This window comes from Cariama cristata, unplaced genomic scaffold (assembly GCF_000690535.1).
Source record: "Cariama cristata isolate BGI_N322 unplaced genomic scaffold, ASM69053v1 scaffold40258, whole genome shotgun sequence".
Classification (NCBI taxonomy): Eukaryota; Metazoa; Chordata; class Aves; order Cariamiformes; family Cariamidae; genus Cariama; species Cariama cristata.
The window spans coordinates 32,991-53,848 of record NW_009630348.1 but is presented as its reverse complement, the minus strand read 5'-3'; the positions used below and the strand labels follow the sequence as shown (position 1 = coordinate 53,848).

At 41.8% G+C, this 20,858-nt stretch overlaps 1 protein-coding gene across 1 annotated transcript in view; it reads left to right on the top strand.

Annotated features, from left to right (window-relative positions):
* The window catches only part of EXD3 (exonuclease 3'-5' domain containing 3), a gene marked incomplete at its 3' end in the record, with an annotated part of 65,982 nt that overhangs the window by 13,616 nt on the left and 31,508 nt on the right, over positions 1-20,858 (top strand). Inside the window, exons 5-9 of the mRNA XM_009705467.1 lie at positions 3,826-3,879; positions 4,447-4,586; positions 5,400-5,500; positions 12,628-12,701; positions 15,498-15,536. Coding sequence (XP_009703769.1) covers positions 3,826-3,879; positions 4,447-4,586; positions 5,400-5,500; positions 12,628-12,701; positions 15,498-15,536 — 408 coding nt within the window. The remainder of the gene's footprint in view (positions 1-3,825; positions 3,880-4,446; positions 4,587-5,399; positions 5,501-12,627; positions 12,702-15,497; positions 15,537-20,858) is intronic.

Here is a 20,858-nt window from a genome sequence, read left to right as displayed (position 1 = left end):
CTCCTGTACTAAGCAGTGGCTTTGTCATGTTCCTGTCCCTCATATGCTTGGGGGATGCAAGGCAAGAGAGGGAGCAACCTTTCCCATATTTCTGTTATGATCTGGGGCAGGAGAGTTTTAGTATAGATTAAACACTTTTATGTGTAGCATTAATGCTCATAATGCTAATTCTTTGCTGTTATTAGATTACGTGCTAGAAACTCTCTATGTATGAAATGTGTTTTTGTGAAAAGGCTACTTGTACCAGCAGTCAAGACTATAATGTGTTCTCTTTATAGTTTGAGGGAGGGTGAGTAGACCCTGATAAACCGACAACATCTTAGTGTTCACCAGAGCTTTTCGATGTCCCTGTGTCGCAGCGAGGTTTTTTGCTCTTATTGATCAGCTGGTGGAGTGGGAGATATCTGCTGCTTAGGATTTCTGTTGCCTTGCTGATCCAACCTGAGTCCAAGGATCTGTGGTTGGGTTAACATGATTGCTAGCCTCCGGCTACCCTGGCTAGTCTTCCAGCACAGCTTGGAGAGTGCAGCACTGCAGATGGGGAAACGAGCGTTTCTTGGGTGGGGAGGGGGATTCTCACCATTTCAGTTACAGCATGCTGTCTACCTAATTAAAATGTTTGTTTTCTAACTACAAAATGAGTCTGCGAATGAGGTGTTGCTTTTCTGGAGATCTTATCATCTATAAACAGACTGTTAAAAATAGGGTCGTTTTACACAAAACATGTTTGTGGAGTGAAACGATTCAAAACATGATAATAACAAAACAAAATCTTAAAATAGCTCTAAGTTGAGACCACAGACACAGCTGCCAAACACTTTCATCTTTATTACAGTTACTCATATCTCTTCTCGTATTATTCCTATTGTAAACACACTGATTTTATCTCAGTTGTCCTCGCTATTCAGCCAGCCAGCCCATGTAACTACACCCTGCAATCCAGCCTGGTTGTTTGTTCCTAGGATCCAGGTCATGCATCTCCTTCCACGTTCAGCTTTGTGCATGGACAAGGCTGCTGCCCAGCTGCTGACGGTGTTCCCTGCTGCGGGAATTTTCTGCCAGCAGCACAATTGTTCTGACTACTTCATTACCTACTTTAGCGGTGTGATGTTAAAATGATGTTAAAAACCAGCTTGTGTGATTTGCCTGAAGTTCCTGTGACCTGCGGCGGTGGCGGTGTGAGCTAGGTCTGCCACAGCTGGGGTTGGAAGGCGATATCTCTCCGTGCTTTGGCTAAATGAATATTTTGTTGCTCTGCACCCTTTGGTCCAGGGTAGAGTATACATCCGGTGAAAGAGAAAAACCTAACCTGACACGGGACATGTTCATCTGATTAGATCACCTGTACAGTTAATAGAGATGGAGATAAAACTATGCCATTTAGATAACAGTTCTGCAATTAGGTTAATCTGAACATGCATGTGAACATTAAAAAGCTATTAGGGAAACCATTGTATGCTTGTATCTTAAAACTAACGGATTGCTTATTTAATAAAAGGTACTAATGAGATCAAATGGTGAAACAAGATTTTGAGAGTTGCAAGTTCTATTTTTTTTTTTTAATTCAGCAAACTGAGATAGCTGGGAGGAAAATAAAAACAGCTGCCAAAGCTTTGGAGACCCAAACCCCTTCTTCAGGTCCAAAACAGAAGTAGCAACCTTCGACTTGTATACCAGTTGAGAATAATTACTCCGCTTGAACTTTGCCATGTTAATCCGATAATTTGAGAGAAAGGGTACCTGATGCTTGTGCAGCAGAGTAGCATGTTAGCCTCTAAACAGGTGGAATAGTTACAAAGTCTGGAGTAAGAAAGAGATTTGATTGAAGATTTAGCTGGTCTGAGAAATTATAATGTGCCTTTCTATTCAGTGTCTGGTTTGTAGCACACAGTCGCTACGTTAATGTTCATTACTGCTTTTGTCACTTAAAGCTCTTCTGTTGATTTCTCTTTTGGGGATGAAGCCTGAACTGTCAGTGATGCAGTGTTTGGTTTGTGTTAAAAAAACAAACAAAAAAACTGCCAAAACAACTCCGAAACCCAAACCCGAACCAAAATAAACAGGGAAAAAAAAAAGTTTTCCCACTGATATCTGGGTATATCTCTGTTCTTTCTGGACAGTAAGGTTGAACGATTGAACTTACATGGTGTGTGTTGCTTGTCTGCTTTTGTACACTCAGTCTTTGCTACAGTGGATGTAATACATGCATGAATTTCCCAGAAGGTAATGTAATCCACGGCTTCTGCTGTGAGCAATGCTCAGATGAGCTGTTTGGTTTTGTCTGTGTTGCTTGGCTGGATCTGCAGAACATGCGCTTCCAGGGATGAGTTAAGTTGAGGTGTCATTTGAAAGCTAGGAGAGACCACAGAAAATGTGTTTCAAGGTCTGCTCCTACCCCCACTTAGGTTATTTATCTGGTTACATTTTTCTATATGAGTTTCATGCAGGTGACGTGTAATGATGAGGTTTGCATTTACGTGGGGGGAATGCACTTTTTTTTACTCTATTATGTTTGTTTAAACATTCTAACAAGTAACACAGTTCTGAAGTGCAACTATTTTGACAAACAAATCCATCATTTTCATGATCTTTCTCTCAAAGTAAAATCAATCACAGATAGCAGAGAAACCTGTTGAAGATAAGAGCTTTTCCTCTGAGCCTTAACACGCTATTTTTATCCTCATCTGAATAGGCATTTGTGAACTCCGTTGATAAAGTACTCTGTCCTGTTGTTCCTTAGCGTTACATGCATGCTGCAGTAGGGTCAGAGATGTTATGTTTTCAAACGGTTTACAACCGTTTTGGAAAATACCGCCTAACTTTGCAAAGTAATTAGAAGGACACTTCATGTAAAACATCCTTGTTAGCTAGTTCACAATTATGTCAGTACTAACACATAAATACACTAGAAGGCTCCTTGGTCTTATTACTCTATTTACTGGAACAATACACTATATCAAATAAAGCTGTTATATGCTTCATCTGTATTTGAGATCCAAGTATTCTCACACACTACAGAAATTAGACACTGTTAACTGCTTAAAGTCCTGGTTGGTTTCTATACCTCCGGAGCAATGAACAGTTACATCTCAATACATTTCTGTAATCACCAGGCTGGGACGGGATAGACAGTGACTGAACCAGTTCTTCTCGCAGTTTGAGTTACGGCAGTTCACCATAGCAGAGTTTCCTCATCGACAGAAGATACTGATTTGGAATTAATTTGTGAACGTGGCAGGTCTTGGCTTATCAAAGATTTGTAGATATCACAAAAGGGAAAAATACAGTTCTTACTGTCTTTCTGATTGTGGTGAACCATAGTGCTTTCAGGGGTGTGAAGCTACACAGAAATTATAAAAACTAAGATGTCTTGATTTCAGAGTCTTTTAAATCTTGAGTTGCTTTCACAAAATGCAGCCATTTTACAAAATTTGAAAGGCACAGCAAGGTGGATAAAGTTAACTCAGAAAGGTGTGGTGGGTCAGGTGATGTTTACAATTATATTGATAGAAAATATCCATCTTAGCTGATTTTATCCAAGCACTTTACTTTCTCTCTCTCTTTCTGCTAGACAACTTGATCTTTAATTTTTGCTCCAGGGTATGCTGCTGCTCAGAATATGCAACTCTGCCAGGAGTGTTCTTGTACACTTCTAAGTGGAATGTATGTGGCCCAATGTTTGTATGATTTGTACTTGAAAATTTAACAGAAACAATTAACACATTAAAAATCTGTTTAATAATATATACTTTGCTTTGGAATAATGCCCGTTTATCCACGATGTTGTTGTTCTCCTAAATACACAACTTTTTTTGTATTTTCTAGGCAGCCATACTGAGTATTAAGCTAAAATTACAGCCAGATCAAGATGTGGAGAAGGTGAGTCATTTCCTCTGCAGGCTTCTCTGTCATCAGATCCACCTTTTGTTAAGCAGGAGATCCATCAAGGCCCTCCAAGTTGTGCTGCCTTTCACTTGAGGCTTTACTTGGTTCCCAAGAAGTAACTGCTGCATTGCTGGTGTACCTTTACATCTAGGCAAGTGACAGAGTGTTATTTTGTTAGACCCCATTACAGCTTCCTGGACTGTTTTTCTAGCTGCAACCACTGCACAAAAAAATCTAGCTGTGTTCTTGACAAATGGTTATCACTGTGATGGAGTTTAGTGCTTTTGAAGCTTTGCTGATACTTGTGTTGAAAATGTCTCATCATTTGTGTTGGCTTGTATTTGAGTTGAAAATGTCACATCGCTCTTTTGGGCAGCACTGGTTGATTAAGCAGGGGGTTTGTGACTTGCTTGCCATGTCTGAGCAGCAGGGAATGGGACAGCCCTCTGCCACGTTTCAGTCTGCAATGTTATGGACCTCCTCCGTGCCTTCTATGTGCTGCAGCTGAACATGGTGATCCAAGGCAGGGCACAGTGCTTTAAATGTAATTTCTTCTCCTAGATGTGTACGCCATTACTGCTGCAGGATAAAACTAACTTGGTGGAAGATTATGTGGGAGAATATCCTGAGCTCCAGAGCAAGCTCTTGCAGATCCTGGACACGTGGTGTGAACCTGGTTTTAATATCAGAGACATCACAAGGTAGAAACGCTTGTTGACTTTCTAAACAGCTGGGGCCAACTTGCTGTCAGAGGACAGTATGTTCTCTGGTTGTCTATCTGAGATCATTTCTCGGTGTAATGGAGTGCAATATATTTACTTTTCAACTGAGAAAGGGGAAATTCTGGTGTCTGTGCCAGAGTCTTCTCAAACACCTCAGCTCGTAAGACAGAGGTATCATTCCTGTTAACAGATGCTCAGTTCCTGCCAGGAGAGAGGAGTGCAAAATGAAAGCTGTGCAGTATATCTTAGCAATATAATAATATCAAAGCTTCCTCCAGGAGGTTGTAGCAATCAGACGCTCGTGCTTTGCTGCAGACAAGGGTTAGTTTCAGTATCGGTTGTACAGGTTTTGCAGGAAGATAATACTGTAATGAAGTGGCAGAAAAACAAGAGATGCAAGTGGTTAACCTTCATGTGCTCATGAAATAGTCGTGTGTGTTTAAATTTATAAATTGCCTCTCACTAGAATAGCTCTTGTCAGTCACAAAGCCAACAGTACAGTCAAACTCACAGCATAGATGCAAGAGTTGCAGTCCTAGTTCTGAAGAAAGATGAGAGGGAATTGCTCGCTTTCTCCTTCCTTAAAATAAGCCTCTGGACTTCAGTCATTGACTGGGAAATTTGTGTGATTGTATTGCTGGCTTTTTGCTGTAACTTGGGAAAGGTCAGGGACTGTTCTTGCCAACACCTAGCAAACCCTAATACCTCTACTGTTCAGTATCTGCTATTTGGGAAACATACTTTAGGCCATTCCATGGATGCTTCTTTCTGATTTTGTTCATTTGCTTACAGACAATATCAAGGCCTGTCCAGGTACAAACCAGATAAATTTAACCGCAAAATGTTAAGCAAGCTGATCTTCAGGCTCCTAGACCGATTTAACGTAGATCCAGGTATGTGATATTGCAACATACTGTGGAGTTATCTCACCAGTAAAGAACAGATTAAGTCAATTTGTCTTCTTCCATGTTCAGTAAGGAATCTCTACTGTAATTTATCATGGGGAGTTTCAGGGTTTAATTAATGATATTCAAAAACAAAGCTGGTAAGTTATGGGAATTATCGCTTTTTGCTGTCGAGGAATGAAGTGCTTGTGACTAATAGACTGCTTCTTCCATGGTATGAAATAAATCTTGACCTCAGAATGGCTCTACGTAAACACACGATGGTCAGCTTTGAGTTATGACTCCATTCCACTCACATAAGAGGCAGGTCATTATTCATCTGGGGATCTGTTTTCTTGAGTTATGGGTCCGTCAGCTGGGAAGAGATAACCCTTGGGAAGCAGGAACCTCACAGCCCTTTGTATTCTTTGCATAAACCAGGGTTGGTGGTACGGAGTTTTAAGGCTCTTGCAGCCTTCTGATAGAAGTAGCACATTTTACATCACTGAATGGATCTGCTTCACTACCAGTTACCTAACAAAATCTAATTTGTTTTGCTTTGGTTGTTAGCGAGGACCATTGCTCTTTTTTTCTTCTCTTTGGGACCTTGCGTCAGACACCTTTAGGTGCCCCATTAGGTTTTGCTCTGCAGAGCTTTCCATCCTCAGCCCAAGATACGCAGTTCTCTCTTCTTGGACTGAAAAGTGTTTTCTAACCACAAATTGTGGGATTATTACACCTGGCAGCAACACTAAATTGCATATTAATCTTCACATTTTCAGACTGGTGTTCAAAAGTTAATAAGATAATCCTTACAAACCCTCATTGGAGGATAAGTAAATATGATTAAACTTAGCACATTAGTGTGAAAGCTGAGACATATGGGGGGGTGATTTATTTAAAATCTAAAACCTTCTCAGGAGTTTACTAGTCTTCAGTAATTTTTCCTCCTTTACAACGTTCGTCATATGCAGTAGGTTGTCTTGTCTTTTATGATCTGTAAAGAGAATTGAGTTGTTCCCATTTCCTTGTGAAAGATCCACCAAGGGTATGATATTAACTGTAGAGGTGAAATGATATAACTGTTCACATGCAAAATGCTGAGAAATTAAAAAAAATAATAATCTAGGAGAGGAGCATGTAGCCGTTGATCTCAGGTGCTCTCTGTGGGATGGTAGTGTGCCTCAGCCTGGTGATGGTGTCTCAGATGTTCTAGCTGCCGATAATAATGACCAAATCTTGCTGGTCCCCCACAACACATTCACTGGTGAGGAGGTTCCTTGAGGTAGATACAGATCCTATTCCTGCCTGCATTTCCAGAGAGTGATTTATCCTGTGCAAACTGCAATGTCTACGGTCCAGGGTAAGTCACTTGCGAGAGAGGGCTGTCCACCTCTGTTGATGTGAGGGGGGGTGTGGGCTACTGATTTAGACAAGATGCCAGATTTAGGGCAGCTAAAACCAGTGTTAGATGACTTTCATAGTCCCATTTCTGAAAGCAGGTGTTTATTTTTTATGTAATATCACATGTAATTCAGAGCAGTTCACATTTTGCTAAACTGTGGCCATCTTAGTCTCTTTCTAAATGCTTTGGAAGGGGATGAATGCCCACAGAGGAATTTCTGCCTTAGTGCTGGTCCTGCTTGAATTGAATTAGGAAGTGATGGCAGCTGGAGGGACATAGCTTTCCTTTTCTTCCAACTTCTCTCCCCTCCCTTCCTCTGAATTTCTGGGTGTTATTTCTCCAATCTTTAGTGGAAGTTAAATCTGACTATGAGGAAAGAGCATACAAAAAGGAAGCAGGCTAGGTAAAACGTACAGATTAAAAAGCACCCTCGTTTCTCTTGTCCTGAGCAGCTCCACCAAAAGCTAGTAGTGAGTTAAAACTCACACTTCTTGTTACCTAACCTGATTGTGGACTTGTTGGATGCCACAGTCTTCTGCTGCTTTGTATCTCCTGTTCACTGATGACTACTACTCGCTGAAAGAGGCTGAGAGCAGCAGTAGAAGAGGGAAGTGGCTTTTGGTGAGAAAGGCTGGAGGACAGGGTTTCTTGATATGAGAAGGCAAACTTGTATGTGACTCAGTTCTTGCAGTTCCAAATCTACTTTCATATTTCACTACCCGAGCTCTACTCTTATCCACTCACAGTAAATTGCACTGACTACTAAGCAAACCTTAGGTGTTGATCAGCCATTAAGATTTGAAATATTCCTTGGAACTGGCAGTCTTAAATTTCAGAGCCAGATAGGAGGTGGCCCAATACAAAAAAGATCTGGAACCTCAGGGGAAGAAATAAAAAAGCCTTCATCTTAGATTAGTCCACCTCTTCTTTTTCTGAACTGTATTCCAGTATTCTTGTTAACCCACAAAATAACGCATGGTAAGTGGAAGATTTTCTGCCAAGTCCCAAAGGTGTCCCAGTAAACTGTGTGGATTCCATTCAATTAGCTTTATTGGTTAAGGAAGAAGTGGAGCAGAAATGGTAAGTAATTGAGGAAACTGAGTTTTATAGAGTCTTTTCTCACACATGGGTCAGTGTGCTCTGGTTTAACAAGCCTGTAGCTTTTGCAGGCTAATTGCTTAATAGTCTTTGGAGACCCTGTGAGATTGACTTAGATTTACAATTGCAAGTTTCAGTCAAAACAGTTCTCAGAGATGAGGGAACAAGACCCTACCTAGGTTTGAAATGGTTGAGTCTATTTTCTGTTGTGTTTTTGCACAGCCAGTATATCACAGAGAGTTCCGTGGCATTTTTCATTGAAAATTCATTGGGTATGAGGTAGAAATGCTACCACTCTGAAAAGTGTAATTGTCCTCATATATTGGGTCTTAGTGCCTATATAACAATAAAGCAGATACTAGTGATGTCAATAGAAAAGAGATGGTAATTGAATGCACAGTTAACAGTTGTCATCGTCCTGTAGCAGAGTAATAAATTAGCTGAGCACCTTAAGGTTTGAATGCTATAAACATGTTTTTGCCATAGTCTTTAAAAAAGTTGTTTTAGCATAAACTAGAAGAAATGTTTCTCTTCCTTTGACCACCAGGTTGTCCTTTTGGTTTATCCTTTCATTTCAGTTTGGTTGTGAATCTTCCTTATGGATTTGTGAGATAAAGCGTTATCCCTCCCTTAGTGTTGGGGCAGCAGAGGGCGGACGAGGGCTGCTCAGCAGTCTGTGTGTCTGCCCAGGTAAGTCACAACTGTCCGCAGGCTTCCTCAGATCTTCCAGAGCTGCAAGCACATCGCAGGGCAGTCACCAGGGAGAGCTCCAGCAGGGACTCGTGGGAGTCTACGCTAGGTACTTTCAAAAGAATCTGTGTTGGAGAGACAGGAATGATTGTTATAATTTGGAATGCCTTTGGAAGCGGGAAATTTGAAATGTTTTTATTTTTTCCTTGTTAAAACAGAGCAGAAGGTTGTTCCTTTCCTTTACATTTGTTTTACAAAGGTTGTTTCCCCCTTCATCCATGGTGATTTTCCTTCAGAGTTTTTTAGCTTTCGTGTTAAATACCAGCATGTCTCTATATAGCACTGTGACTGAGAGGAACCTGTAGGATGAGATGTCAGAAGGCAGGAACCATCCATTCCTGAGGTTGCAGTGGCTGCAGTCACGGTGCTGAAGGAGAAGAGGATTGAACATGCCAGCATCCTTTCTGAGGTCCTTACATTCTTAGCTACGTTTTTGTCTACTGAAGTACAGGCTCTGCTCTATGATGTGCTCTAGACCAACACAAGCTGGCCAGCAGCTTCAGGCTTTTTGTTGGAAAAGCTGACACCACCCTTGCAGTTCTGAGCATGAATTCATCATATCCAGACACGTGTCTAAAGACCACACCAGAGCATTTTTTCCTTTAGGCATAAATCGAAACCCTTGTGCTATGCTCTCTGTTCTTCCTTCACTCAGCTAGTGCTCCAGGCAGCAAAGCTAGCAGGTAGCTCAGGGGTTTGGGGGTAGTCTGGGGCTTCTGCTGTTTCACCTTCCTTTCTGAGAACCGCTGGCCCTGATCTGTAGCAGCATGAAGAATTCTATAAAACACTAATGCATCTTTGAGCATAGAACAAAAAAAGGTTTTCTTGAATCCGGCCCTACCTTCAACTAATTCGCACTTACGGACTAATCTCCTAATACACTGGGAGACTAATGCACAGCTTGCTTCTCATCAGATTCCCCGGCAAAGCTTAGCAATACCAGGGTAAATGCCTCTAGTGTTTCAGGTACCCTGATTTTATTAAAAAAGGCCCCTTTACTTTGTCCCCAAACAAAGTGTACTTTGTATGGGACCTTCTCTTCTGCCAGGACAGGGTGAAGGAGTCTCATTGTGAATGGAAGTCAAGCTCTCAGGGCAGTGTAAAGAGAGGATTGGGTCCACATCCCAGCTCCGGAGGCACCACGTATCACCTGGGAGTGGTAGCCATGCACCACACCTAAACATATATTGCACCATGTCCCCAGTAGACACATCTTACCGATGTTACACGAGTGAAATAAGTGTGTATTGCAGGTGTCATACCCTGTGTGACAAACAGATTTCATTTTTACTTCCTCTCTGTTGCTAATAACCATTAACTCTCTGCTAACGGCTGAGAGCAGGCTGGATTTTTTTGCTTCTGAGTCAGTCCCAGATGTGAAATGTAGTTCAGATGAAGCAGTGGTGTGGTGCAATTGCCAGGTTAAGAGTTAACATGTGCCCAAAGAGATGCTTTCATAGTGCTATACCATTTGTGTTCCACTAGTGCTCCACAACCCAATCATGATCCCCAAAACCAATCATACAAACACTGAATAGAAAAATGGTCCTTGTTCTGAAAAGCTTAGGATGTTGTCTTTTGTTCTGACCAGCAGAACATTGGCTCATTGGTTTTGGCTCAGGAGACCTGAGTTCAGACTCCTGTTCACTCAGCTAGGTGTTTGGCCTTGGGTAAGTTGCTCTGCCCTGAAGCGCTTTGATTTCTGCAGATATAAGGTGTAGATGGTCATGAAACTGCAGGAAAAAGGTCTGACTCCTCTTATTTCTGATATACATAGAATGTGGAACCATTGAAGACCTCCAAGGTGGAAAGTTTACCATCTCCTATACAACCTATGCTAGTTCTTCTCTAGCCTTGCCATTAGATTTTTGTTGGGTTTTGGTTGGTTGTTTCCTCCAAAAGGCTATAGGGAATTTCTCTTACTTTGGGCTTTCTGATTTTCTGTGTTTGTGCTGTCCTTTTGTATGTGTGTGATCCAGTTTCCACGTTCTTTTAACTTCCTTCTTGTGATTGAGATCAATAAAAGCTTCTCATTTGGCAGTTAAACCTTACTTCACTTCCAATTTTTCTATTGCCAGCTCTTCTTAACTCCTTTTCCTCTTATAAATTATTTTCACATGAAATCTTACCTGCCAGTTCTCTGAGTTTATTGAAGTCCATTTTGTTGTTTCTATTTTGCTATTCTTCCTTTCCTTAGAGCTTTGAACTCTTCATTTCATTGTCTCTGTTACCAAGTTACCTTTCATCCTCACATTTTTGATTAGTCCTTCTTTGTTTTTCGTAATAAAATATAGAAAACTGGATTCAAAACTCAGTTCCTTTGCTCCACCAGAATAGGAGATGCCACTAGTGCCTTCTAAAATGTTCCAGTCCATCTGTGTTCCTCTGTCCTCCTTTCCGCACAGATAGCTCGGCACTTAAAAACCCTCAGTTCTGCCAAGTCCTGTGCTTTGGATATTTCCTCTAGAAGCTCAAAGAAAGAAATGTTCAATGGATCTTTTTGGCGACCTAGAGCAGTCATGCTGTGTTTCTTTCTGAAGTGCTTTGAAATCTTTAAGTTAGGTGGTGATATTACTAACTTTTAGGTTAATTTTACCTTCTTTAGAGTGTTGCTTTCCATGAGCTGATGAACTTTCCTCCAGATATTGGGATAATATCCGGAGGAATGTTCACCATATTTATTGGGATAATATCTTGTGGGATAATTGCTTATTTCCTCAGATCCTTTGAGGGCAAGGATATGTTGTCACACTGTGAAAGATTAACTTCAGAGTAACAGCTTTAAACATTTCTATTTGAGATGGAAATGTTCAAGTTACGAAGCGATGCTTCAAGAGACTCTGAGAGCTGCAGTGACCAGTGGTACATCAGTTCATATCCCTCTGATGATAGGATCTGGTATTCAGAGATCTTTCTTCATTCTCTCAGTTTTTAATCCTTGGGCATACCATGTGTGGGGCACCAAGAGTGCTGAGCTCCGAGGCCCTTTGACTTGGTAACACTAATTTCTCCCGGTGTATGTGGATTCAAGGGAGGCTGCAGAGAATTTTCATTTTATTGTTCTGTGTTATTGTTTCTGGTTGCTGGTCCTGCTCCTTCCGACTACCAGTGAGATGGTTTTAGCCACTGAAATCCCAGTGAAGGCTTTGGTTAAATCTTTCCATGTACATGCATACCAGCATCTAGCAAGAACTGACAGATACGTATGCTAATCCTAGTTAATGTATTTTATCTTCTGCCTTTATCTCTCTTTGCATTGGGTTTCAAAACAAGGTGCTATATGAAGATCTTGTTTTTTGCAGTTGTAATGAGGCATATCTAATGAAGATGGCAGCAATAAAAATAATAACAACTGTTGCTTGCTAGCTCAGCAAAACAATAGTCACCTCCCTCTTGGTATGGATATGGTGTCTCTTTCATGGATATGTATTTTATCGGATAAACTTTAGCCACAAGTTTACATCCTGAGTAACGTGTTCAAAACTACTGCAATGAATTAACAGCACATGTTCCAATTAAATCAAAAAGAGTGCAGCCTCTAGAGACTGGAGATGATGCCTGTATGAGGATACTACCTAATTAAAGGTGTGAAGTCATTGACTGTGAAGCATATTGAACCAGCAAGTGGATCTTATCATTCAAGGGTGGTAGAACCAGAGATATGAGAGCATTGCTAATCATGCTTGAAAGTGTAAATAACAGTTTATAGTTTAGATAAGCTGACGATGTGTGTGTCTGTCCGTCATTGTTCCAAGTGTGATAGCATCCTGCCTTCCACATACCGAGTTTGAAATTAGGGAAGGAAAAATGTAATGTCTAGACAGTCAAACTTCAAGGAAGTTCAGCTGTGTTGTATACTTAAATGTCTTTTTCCTTCTTTTAGCTCTCTGCCCTAATGTCATAAATCAGCGGCACTTGAGAACTCTGAATTACCTCTTTTACAAGAGATTTGTTGAGGTACGTTTCTGTATTGTGTAGCATGGGTGTGAATGAGGCTCTTTGTTTATTTTGCATTTTGAATAACAGAATTGATATAAATGAAATGTATTGATAGTATATGAGTAAGTTTTCATTGTGATTATTATTGTATAGAAATGCATTGGATCTGCCATGGGACCTGTTTTCTCTGTGAATTTTCTCTGTGAAAAAAGTTTTGTGTGTCCATTCGTATTCTCTTGATTGGGTGTCATGGTTGCTCCGAGCTGGATGCTTGTTCACCTCGGCATCCTCAGCAGTGTTCTGAGACACGCATAAGTAGGTCAGGATATGCTCTCCATACATTCAGTTTCTCTCAGCCATCTCAAATAAGCAGGAGCATACTGTCTAAATAGTTTTTTGAGGGGGTTGTATGTTGGGTTTTTTTTAAGAACACTAGGTTTTAGGCATTCCACATTGCTGGGTTCTTTGCAGGCACTTTGCTTTGGTACTTGTGGCCTGTCTGTGATAGGTATGGCCCCAACCTGCCACAGAAGCTTTTTTGTGCTAACAGCCTTGCTACTGCTGAGCCAAATGGTAGTACTTTCAGCTCCTGAGCCACTCTTTGTACTACTTTTACTTTTGTCCAGCTTCCAAATTCTCTTTGCAAATACTTGTCCTGGCACTGAGGGCTCGTAGAAGTAAGAAGGTGCCGTTAATTCTTTCTAAGGAGCAGGTTTCTAGGAGGTAGCTTGGAAGTTGACTGCAGAATTACTTGACTATGGTTCCTCTCCCCCTCTCATGAGTGTACTGAGCCCTAAGTCACTGCCCTTTAGATGCTCTTGAGCACACTGCATCGGGGAGCACATTTCTCTTCTTGTTAACAGGACTGTTTTGGTGCTTCTCCTGATGATCTGGCATTCATCATTATCCTGTGCCTGGAGATAGATTGTACCAGCTTAGAGTAAGTTTTTGTTCCGCCTCTTCTGGAAAAAACAACTTGCACTTGTGTATCCAGGTGTATCAATTGGACTGTGAAGGACAAGGACCACAAGAGACTGAATGTCATAGCAAAATGTTTCCATTTCTTGAATTTTGAATTATCAAGCTGTATTTGCAGAACATGGAGTGGTGTTTCATCTGCAGTGCATAGAACACTTTCTCCTTATAGATACAAGAGGATTCTTTTCACAGAGTTTTAACAGAGCCCAACAGGTTGTTCAGATGTTCCTACAGTACTATCGATACAGTCTTCAGAGAGCCAGTTTTCAGGAAATGAGACACCTCCTCCAAAAATGCCTGTTCTTTTGTTCAGAAGAGGATTTGTTTGATGTTCTGACAGAAGGTGGCAGACGCATGTGTTTTTTCTGATCCCCCACCCCCCAGTACTTTGAACGCGAAGGTGAGGTTGAGTTTTGGTGGTCTGATGATGCCATTCTGGCACAGCCAGTTCTGCTTCCAAGACCTCCTGCTCCATCAGTGAAGGCTCTGATCTGTCTTTGCTGCCTGCCAGATCCACTGACAGAAGACCTGGGGAGGATCGAGCATTTCAGCGTCCTGCATCTCAAAGCTTTAATGTTGGATGACATCATTCTAAAGAGCTTGGTCATCCGCAGTGAGAGAGTAGAAAGCATTTATCCAGGTGTACTTATTTATCAGAGTGGAATGGATTCTTGATCTGGTGTTCTGCTCTCTCTGGCCTTCCATTTCCTTTGTTTTGGAGTGTTTGCTTGATTTAAAGTATCCAAGCTGGCTGGTTACTTCCGTTAAGGTAGATTTGGCAGCTGTTTCTGGACACGGTCCCTTCTTCTGAGAGCTCTTTGGTGTTCTCTGTTTACCATTCTCAGCTGTGTATGAGGTCTGGTTAAATGTCTCCTTTATCTCACTAGTATTTAAATTACATGCTTATATGTGTCCAAGATGTTTTCTTTGAGGCTCTTAGTCTCTGTTTGCTCTTGTACCTTTCCATAAAAGTGGCACTAGTAACCATTGTTACCTCTGCCAGAAGTGGGAGTGAGGATCAAGCCTTGGTGGCGGCTCAGTCTCATGCAGCCTGTGTTCTTGGCAAAGGGGAGAGTAGGTCCCATCCTGAGTTTCTCCCCAAGGCTGGCACTGAACTACATTGGAATGGGGATATTAACTTACCGGTTTCCTTTTTGACCTCATGATTCCAGAGGATTTTTCATGACTTGGCTGTTGAGAAAAGTTTGTATTTTTATCTTCTGAAGGCTCAGCCTTGCAGATGATCCCTGAGATCACTTCCTTTACTGGAGCCTATGGGTCTGGCTCTCCGCTGGGCTGGCTGTTGAGGTGAACAGCCTATGGCCATTGCAAATCTGAGGTAAAAGCAACAGCAATGATCCGTGCGTTCCACCAGACCATGGCCTGTTTCAGCACTGCTCAGCGATACCGCTGTCATTGCAAGAGCACCTTGTGAGCTTTGAGGCAGTCAGAAATGCCACTGCACCTTGCAGAGTGTTGTTAAGGTGATTAGTTTTCTGCAAATGAGCCCAGGATCCACCTCAGGATCCAACTCTAATGAGAGTTCGGGCTACTGCTGGGTAAGGGTCTGCCATTGCCTGGGTACTTTGCATATGAATTTTTTTTTGTCTTACGTGCTGTAGTGTAAGTGTTATCTGAATTACTTCATCTAAGCTGTGCTTTTCTGCCATGCCCCGGCTGGTGACATACAAGAAGCAGAGGTTTCCCGTGTGGTCCAGAATGCATTCCTCAATCACAATTGATGCCAGTGTGTAAGATGGTGTGTTAAATTTCAGCTTGCTGTATGGAGCATTCTCCCTCTTCTAAGATGGCTCAGAAGTAATTTTGTCTTTTCAGAAAACTATGACTCAGGAGAATTGGACAGATCATGTTCAGGTGAGTATGCATTTCCCTCTCCCATTTTCTCAGGGTTATTTGCTTGGAGATTATTTTAAGGTGTTCAGACTATCCAGTGCTGGATATTGTGGTCCTACTACTACAGTTTTGCACTTTCTTATAATTTTGTAAGCATATAGCAAAATTGTACATGCAGGGAAAAGCAAGGAAGAAAATTTATATTTTAATTCCTGTTATGTCTTTAAAAATGCTCTAGTTTGACTGGAGCATTTAGATAAGATTATCAATTACATTCTTTTACTTCCATGCACTTATTTGTAAGTGAACACTACAACTATTTATGGTGATTAATTACAAGGAGGAGGGAAAAGAGAGTTCTCTTCAGGTGGCTAACAAGGTGTGTGAGTAAATAGGGACAAATGTTAGATTCCCTCTGCATCCTTCCACTCTGATCGTTTTCAACAGGTTTATTAGGTGACTTACATATTGTGACTTCTATGTCTTCTGCTGTAGGACACAAGTAATTTTAATAACATAGGAAGAAGGATAGCAGTATTTTTTTTTTTTGGTGTATAAACAGGAGAATTCAGGCAATCATGTTTTGGCCTGATACTACAATAAATACATATGTCACAATGAAATATCAAGAAATTCCATGGTGGCAAACCGTTGATGATTATTGATGTGTCCGTGATATCCCTGTGGAATTGCAACCTCATGGGGAGTGTTTACTCCTTTTCTGTAACTCCTTTCAGTTTGAATTCTGCAGCCATTAAGGATTTCTGACCATCGGCTAGAGTCTGCTTTTCAAAATCCATTTGAATGGTCAGCGTGGCCCTCTGAGTGGTGACAGGCCAGTCTGATGACTAATGATCTCGTGCATTTGAGATCTTAGGCACTGTCTGTACACACCAGCAAAATTACTGAATTTTAAACACGAGATGTTTCTTCTCTCTTTCATGGGTCAGAAGGAAAAAGAACAATTCAAAAGGCATGAGGATGTGTTTTTTAAGGCAGAGATCATCGATAAAATGCCCAGCAGCACTTCATGGCAACTGTTAAACCTACTGAGTGTTTTCAGTGGTGAATTTTCAATTTCTGTATGTAGTTTATCATACCCATGCAAGAGCCAGACTCTGTGAGGAAAGGAAGGGGTTTTGCCTATTGATCTCAGTGATCTTATCCAGTGAAAGAACTTTTCAGGGTTCCCTTTGATTTTTGCAAGCCTAAAGGCCAGCACAAGTGCTGATGCGTTGCTAGATCAAGACCTGAGATGGGATTAGCCATGAAACTGTAGCAGTCATCTTTGTCACGACTCCTGGATGTACTTTGGTGTATGCAGTGAAGAGGTGTCTGTTGATGGTGGATAGTGGGAAAAACCTCCCAGTTAACATACACGATTAGAGACAGTGTCAATAGATCCTCTCTGAAAAGTGCTGGTTTGGTGCCTGGTAAGACAGCTCCCTAGAGAACTACTCAGAGCGCAACTGCGTGATGGACTATGGCAGAAGGTCGTCTTTTCTTTCCCAAAGTATTCCAACCTTTGTGTTTCCTGCGTGCTGCCAACTTATGTATTTTTGACAACTATGTAATTATCACACGAGTAATGCTTAAACTTGCCTGTTACTAGTTCTGACTCTTAGTGCTATCAGAGATTACTGTCTTTGGCATCACTTTAAAGTGATCAGAATCTGTACCTATGCATCTGGAGGAAACCGAAATAATCACATGTGCAGGTAGGCTTCTGCTTTACACTGCTGGCAGCATGGCTGCACTGAGCAAAAGAAAAGTTACAAAGGAGGAATCTCTGGGCAAGTTTTGTTTTTCAGTGCAAAAACTAGGGTTGTCTGAGACTTTATTGTTTTTGAAGGACTGGGTTTGACATGAGGGAAAGGTTCAGCTTTCCACTCAGAGCTTCACTTGTGACCTGACATGTTTTGGCCACAAATATCCGTTAGGCTCCTTGTGGAGCTGGAGGGAGTTGTTGTTTGTGTTGTATGTCGCATCTGTATGTTTAATTCAGGCTCACAGGCAATTTGTATCTCCCAAGCTCTGCCCGGTGATGTAGTATTTAAGACACATTGCACTGGGTAGGAGGCAGAGGATGGGATGCAGTGGACCCTCTGAGTCACCTGGGAGAATGGGAACCAAAACTCCCAAAAGACTCCACAACAGCAAAACTCTCAGTCAGAATTTTTGGATAATTTTTTCAATGATAAGTCCAAAGAGGTTGAAAGCCTTCATGGGTTTAAAGCCCATTTTTGTTTTATTCTGTACTGCAGCCGTAACAAAAGATTTAAATTATATAGATATCGAGAGCCCTGGTGAAAGTGGTGTCTCTCCTTGTTCAGTGGTGCTGGCCCTGTCATTTGGTATGGCAAGCGATAGACATTTCTGGGCTGGTGTTTCTTTTTGTTCACCCTGAGCAGTACAAGTACAGAATTTTCCTGTTCCTGCCCTGTGGGATGAATTGAAGATGTGAACCTGACTGCTCCTACAAAATGCAGAAACTCAATAGTTAATTGTGGGACCAACAGAACCTGTTTCCAGCCCTGTAGTAAACTGGTTTTGCCCCCTCCGCCTGCCAGCACCCGCGCTGCTGATCTGCTGTCCAGGCTGTGGCTGCACAGGCAGGGATGGCAGCAGTAGGCAGCCAGAGGAGGCAGGAGGGAACGCAAAGGGATCAAAAGGTCTTCGTACCCTAGGGAAACTGCCCTCATCGCAACTACCTGTTGGAAAGCCTGGTTAGCCCAGGAGGAGAGCTACCGTTTGTATCATCTTCTCCAAGCAGAGATACCTGGAGGGCAAAGGGAGGGGAAGAGTACTCTTCTTGCATGGTGCCAGCTGCATTGCTATTCATTAGCTTGTCTAACTGATTCTGAGCTGCATGGAAACACGCAGGAGAGTGCCTGTCTTCACAAGCAAAGGGAAGGTGTGTAGGATATTGATGGTAGATAGGCAGGGAAAAAAAGAGGCAGGGCGTGAGCCAGTTGTCTGCTTTGCTGTATGCCCTTCTGCTTCCATTTTTGCACGCTTCATATTTTTCGTAGGTTTATTCAGGTGCATAAAGATGGTAGAATTGGGTAGGGCAACCACAGAACAGCCGATATATGACGCTGACGGATGTGTTCAGGGAGGGTTGTCCTGCCAGCGACTGCAGAGAGCACTTGGCCAGCAGCAAGAGGGGCTTACTGAATGCTGATGTTTCCCTGGAAATTCTGCTGGATAGAATCACTTTCAGACTAAAAAGCATGGAAGGCATTTTTCAATCACCTACCAAGCTTTCAAAAAGTGAGCACACATAGAACAATAATATCTATGAGGAGCATAGTAGGGAAGCAACTCTGATGGCAAATGTCTCCTCTACCGGTGTTTTAGGTGTCAGATAGTATCTGAGATACTTGCATGAGGTTGGCAGTATGACATGGGACCTACTGGGTAGCATTGCCTTCTTGGGTGGCAGCTGCAGCCTGAGGACATCTCAAATAGCACCAGACACCTGTGTTTTGGTGACCGGAAACCCTCCTAGTTTAACATAGAGCTTGGGACTAGGAAGGTCTGGTGTTTTGCTGCACTGCTTTTAGTGTGCAGTGTTCTCACTGATGTTTTGGGGGTGATCTTGCAATTGTGTCCTTCTTGACTCAGCTTGGTTGATTTATGCCAAAGCACCCATTTTGTGTGGAGTCACCCACACCCCTTTGGGTCTGGTCTGTTCCACAAGGGAGCTGTGCCCGTCTATGCGAGGAGAGAGCTGACTGGGAAGCTCTGAGGCCAACAGCAACCCACAGGAGACAGTCTCAGCTTGACAAGAAAAGGGTGAGATAGTTGTGCAGGGGGAATGACAGAATATTATGGGTATTTCTGATCAATTAGAGTCCAGAAGGCACACCCTTACTTGATGCTTCTGACATCCAGAGTATTTTTGCAGGGAATAGTTTGCTGCAGAGCTAACCATTTGGTACGGTTTAAAATGTTATCTCAGGGTACTTTGGCCCAAGAGGTATACGTGTGTTTATTTGGACTTCCTGCTATGAAATTCCTTTTCGCATTGAGCAGAAGAGGGTGACGGTACACAGCAGTGTAGCTCTTCGTTTGGGACAATAGCTAGATTCAGTGTTGAACAGGGTTAAAACCAATTAGTTTATTTAGGACTGTCAGCGTTATAGTTACCTGTTTTGCAAGATGTCTGGGACAGTGAAGTGGTAGAAATGGTACTTCCACTTGTATTAACCTTGAGCTAAATGGCCTTTTGTTGCTAAATCGAAAAACTTTCTGTGCTAGTGTTTGCGTAGGGGAAACTCTCCTATAAGTTCTCAAATGTAAAAATCTTAAACTCTTCCAAAACTAATGCTCAGAGAAAGTGCTGGTATATGAAAACATGTTACTTGTTCTTTGGGCACTCCTCATGAGCTGTGGCTCATCAGTCAGCCTGTTTGCCAGCTGATGGTTGGAACCACTCTGTCCTTCATTTTGGCATGTGCGACTTGAGAGAAGGGTACAGCAATATAACACCTGGAAAAGTGACCTTTGTTTTTTTCAGCCCTGTTTTTCAGCTATCCAGTCTGCTCTGGTCTTGCATGAGAATGATGCAGATGAACCCTGGAGCCAGCTGTTCACTATGTTCAGTACTGTGAGAGGCTGCAGCTAATCTCTTCTCCTTCTCCAGCTGTGACAATGAGATAACTTATTTATTTTAAAATTTCTGACCATGAAAATCAAACACTGTGCCAGCTCGTTCTCTGGTTGACCAGGGGTGAGATGCTAGTAATTTGTAGCAAATGTGTAACTCCAGTTCCGCCAAAATTCTAGGGTTGTTATGCTACTTTACAGGTAATATTCAGAAATCTACTCAAACAGAAGGCATAAAAGTAAAGTGCCCTCCATTATGTGTAATATGTTTGAAAAACTTTGACAATTCCTGATGCTTAATAGGTGTAAATTATCTTACACTACAGCAAGGAGTTGATGTAATCTTACTTCTTTAACCAATTAATTTCTAAATGGCAAACATTCTGAATGACTGGTGCCAGGATCCTAATGTGCTTTTTCTGTACAGGACTGTTTTGACCTCAATTAAAATGTGACTACCTCTGGAATAAAATATAATAGCTGTTATACTCAAGGAGGTAATTTTTAAGGGGAATTTAAAGGGCAGAATGCAGTTATTTTTTTAAAGTTTTTGTGCTCAGAACACCTGGCCAGTAATCCTGCTCTTGGGGAATCTTTAGTAAGGACAAGAGGTCAAAAAGGCCACTTTGCAAATATCCACATCTAGTGTCCTTCCCTAGGACTCCTGAGTTTAGACAAATGTTTAAATTGACTCGAGATTGTTTTGAATACATCATCCCTATAGTGTAAGGA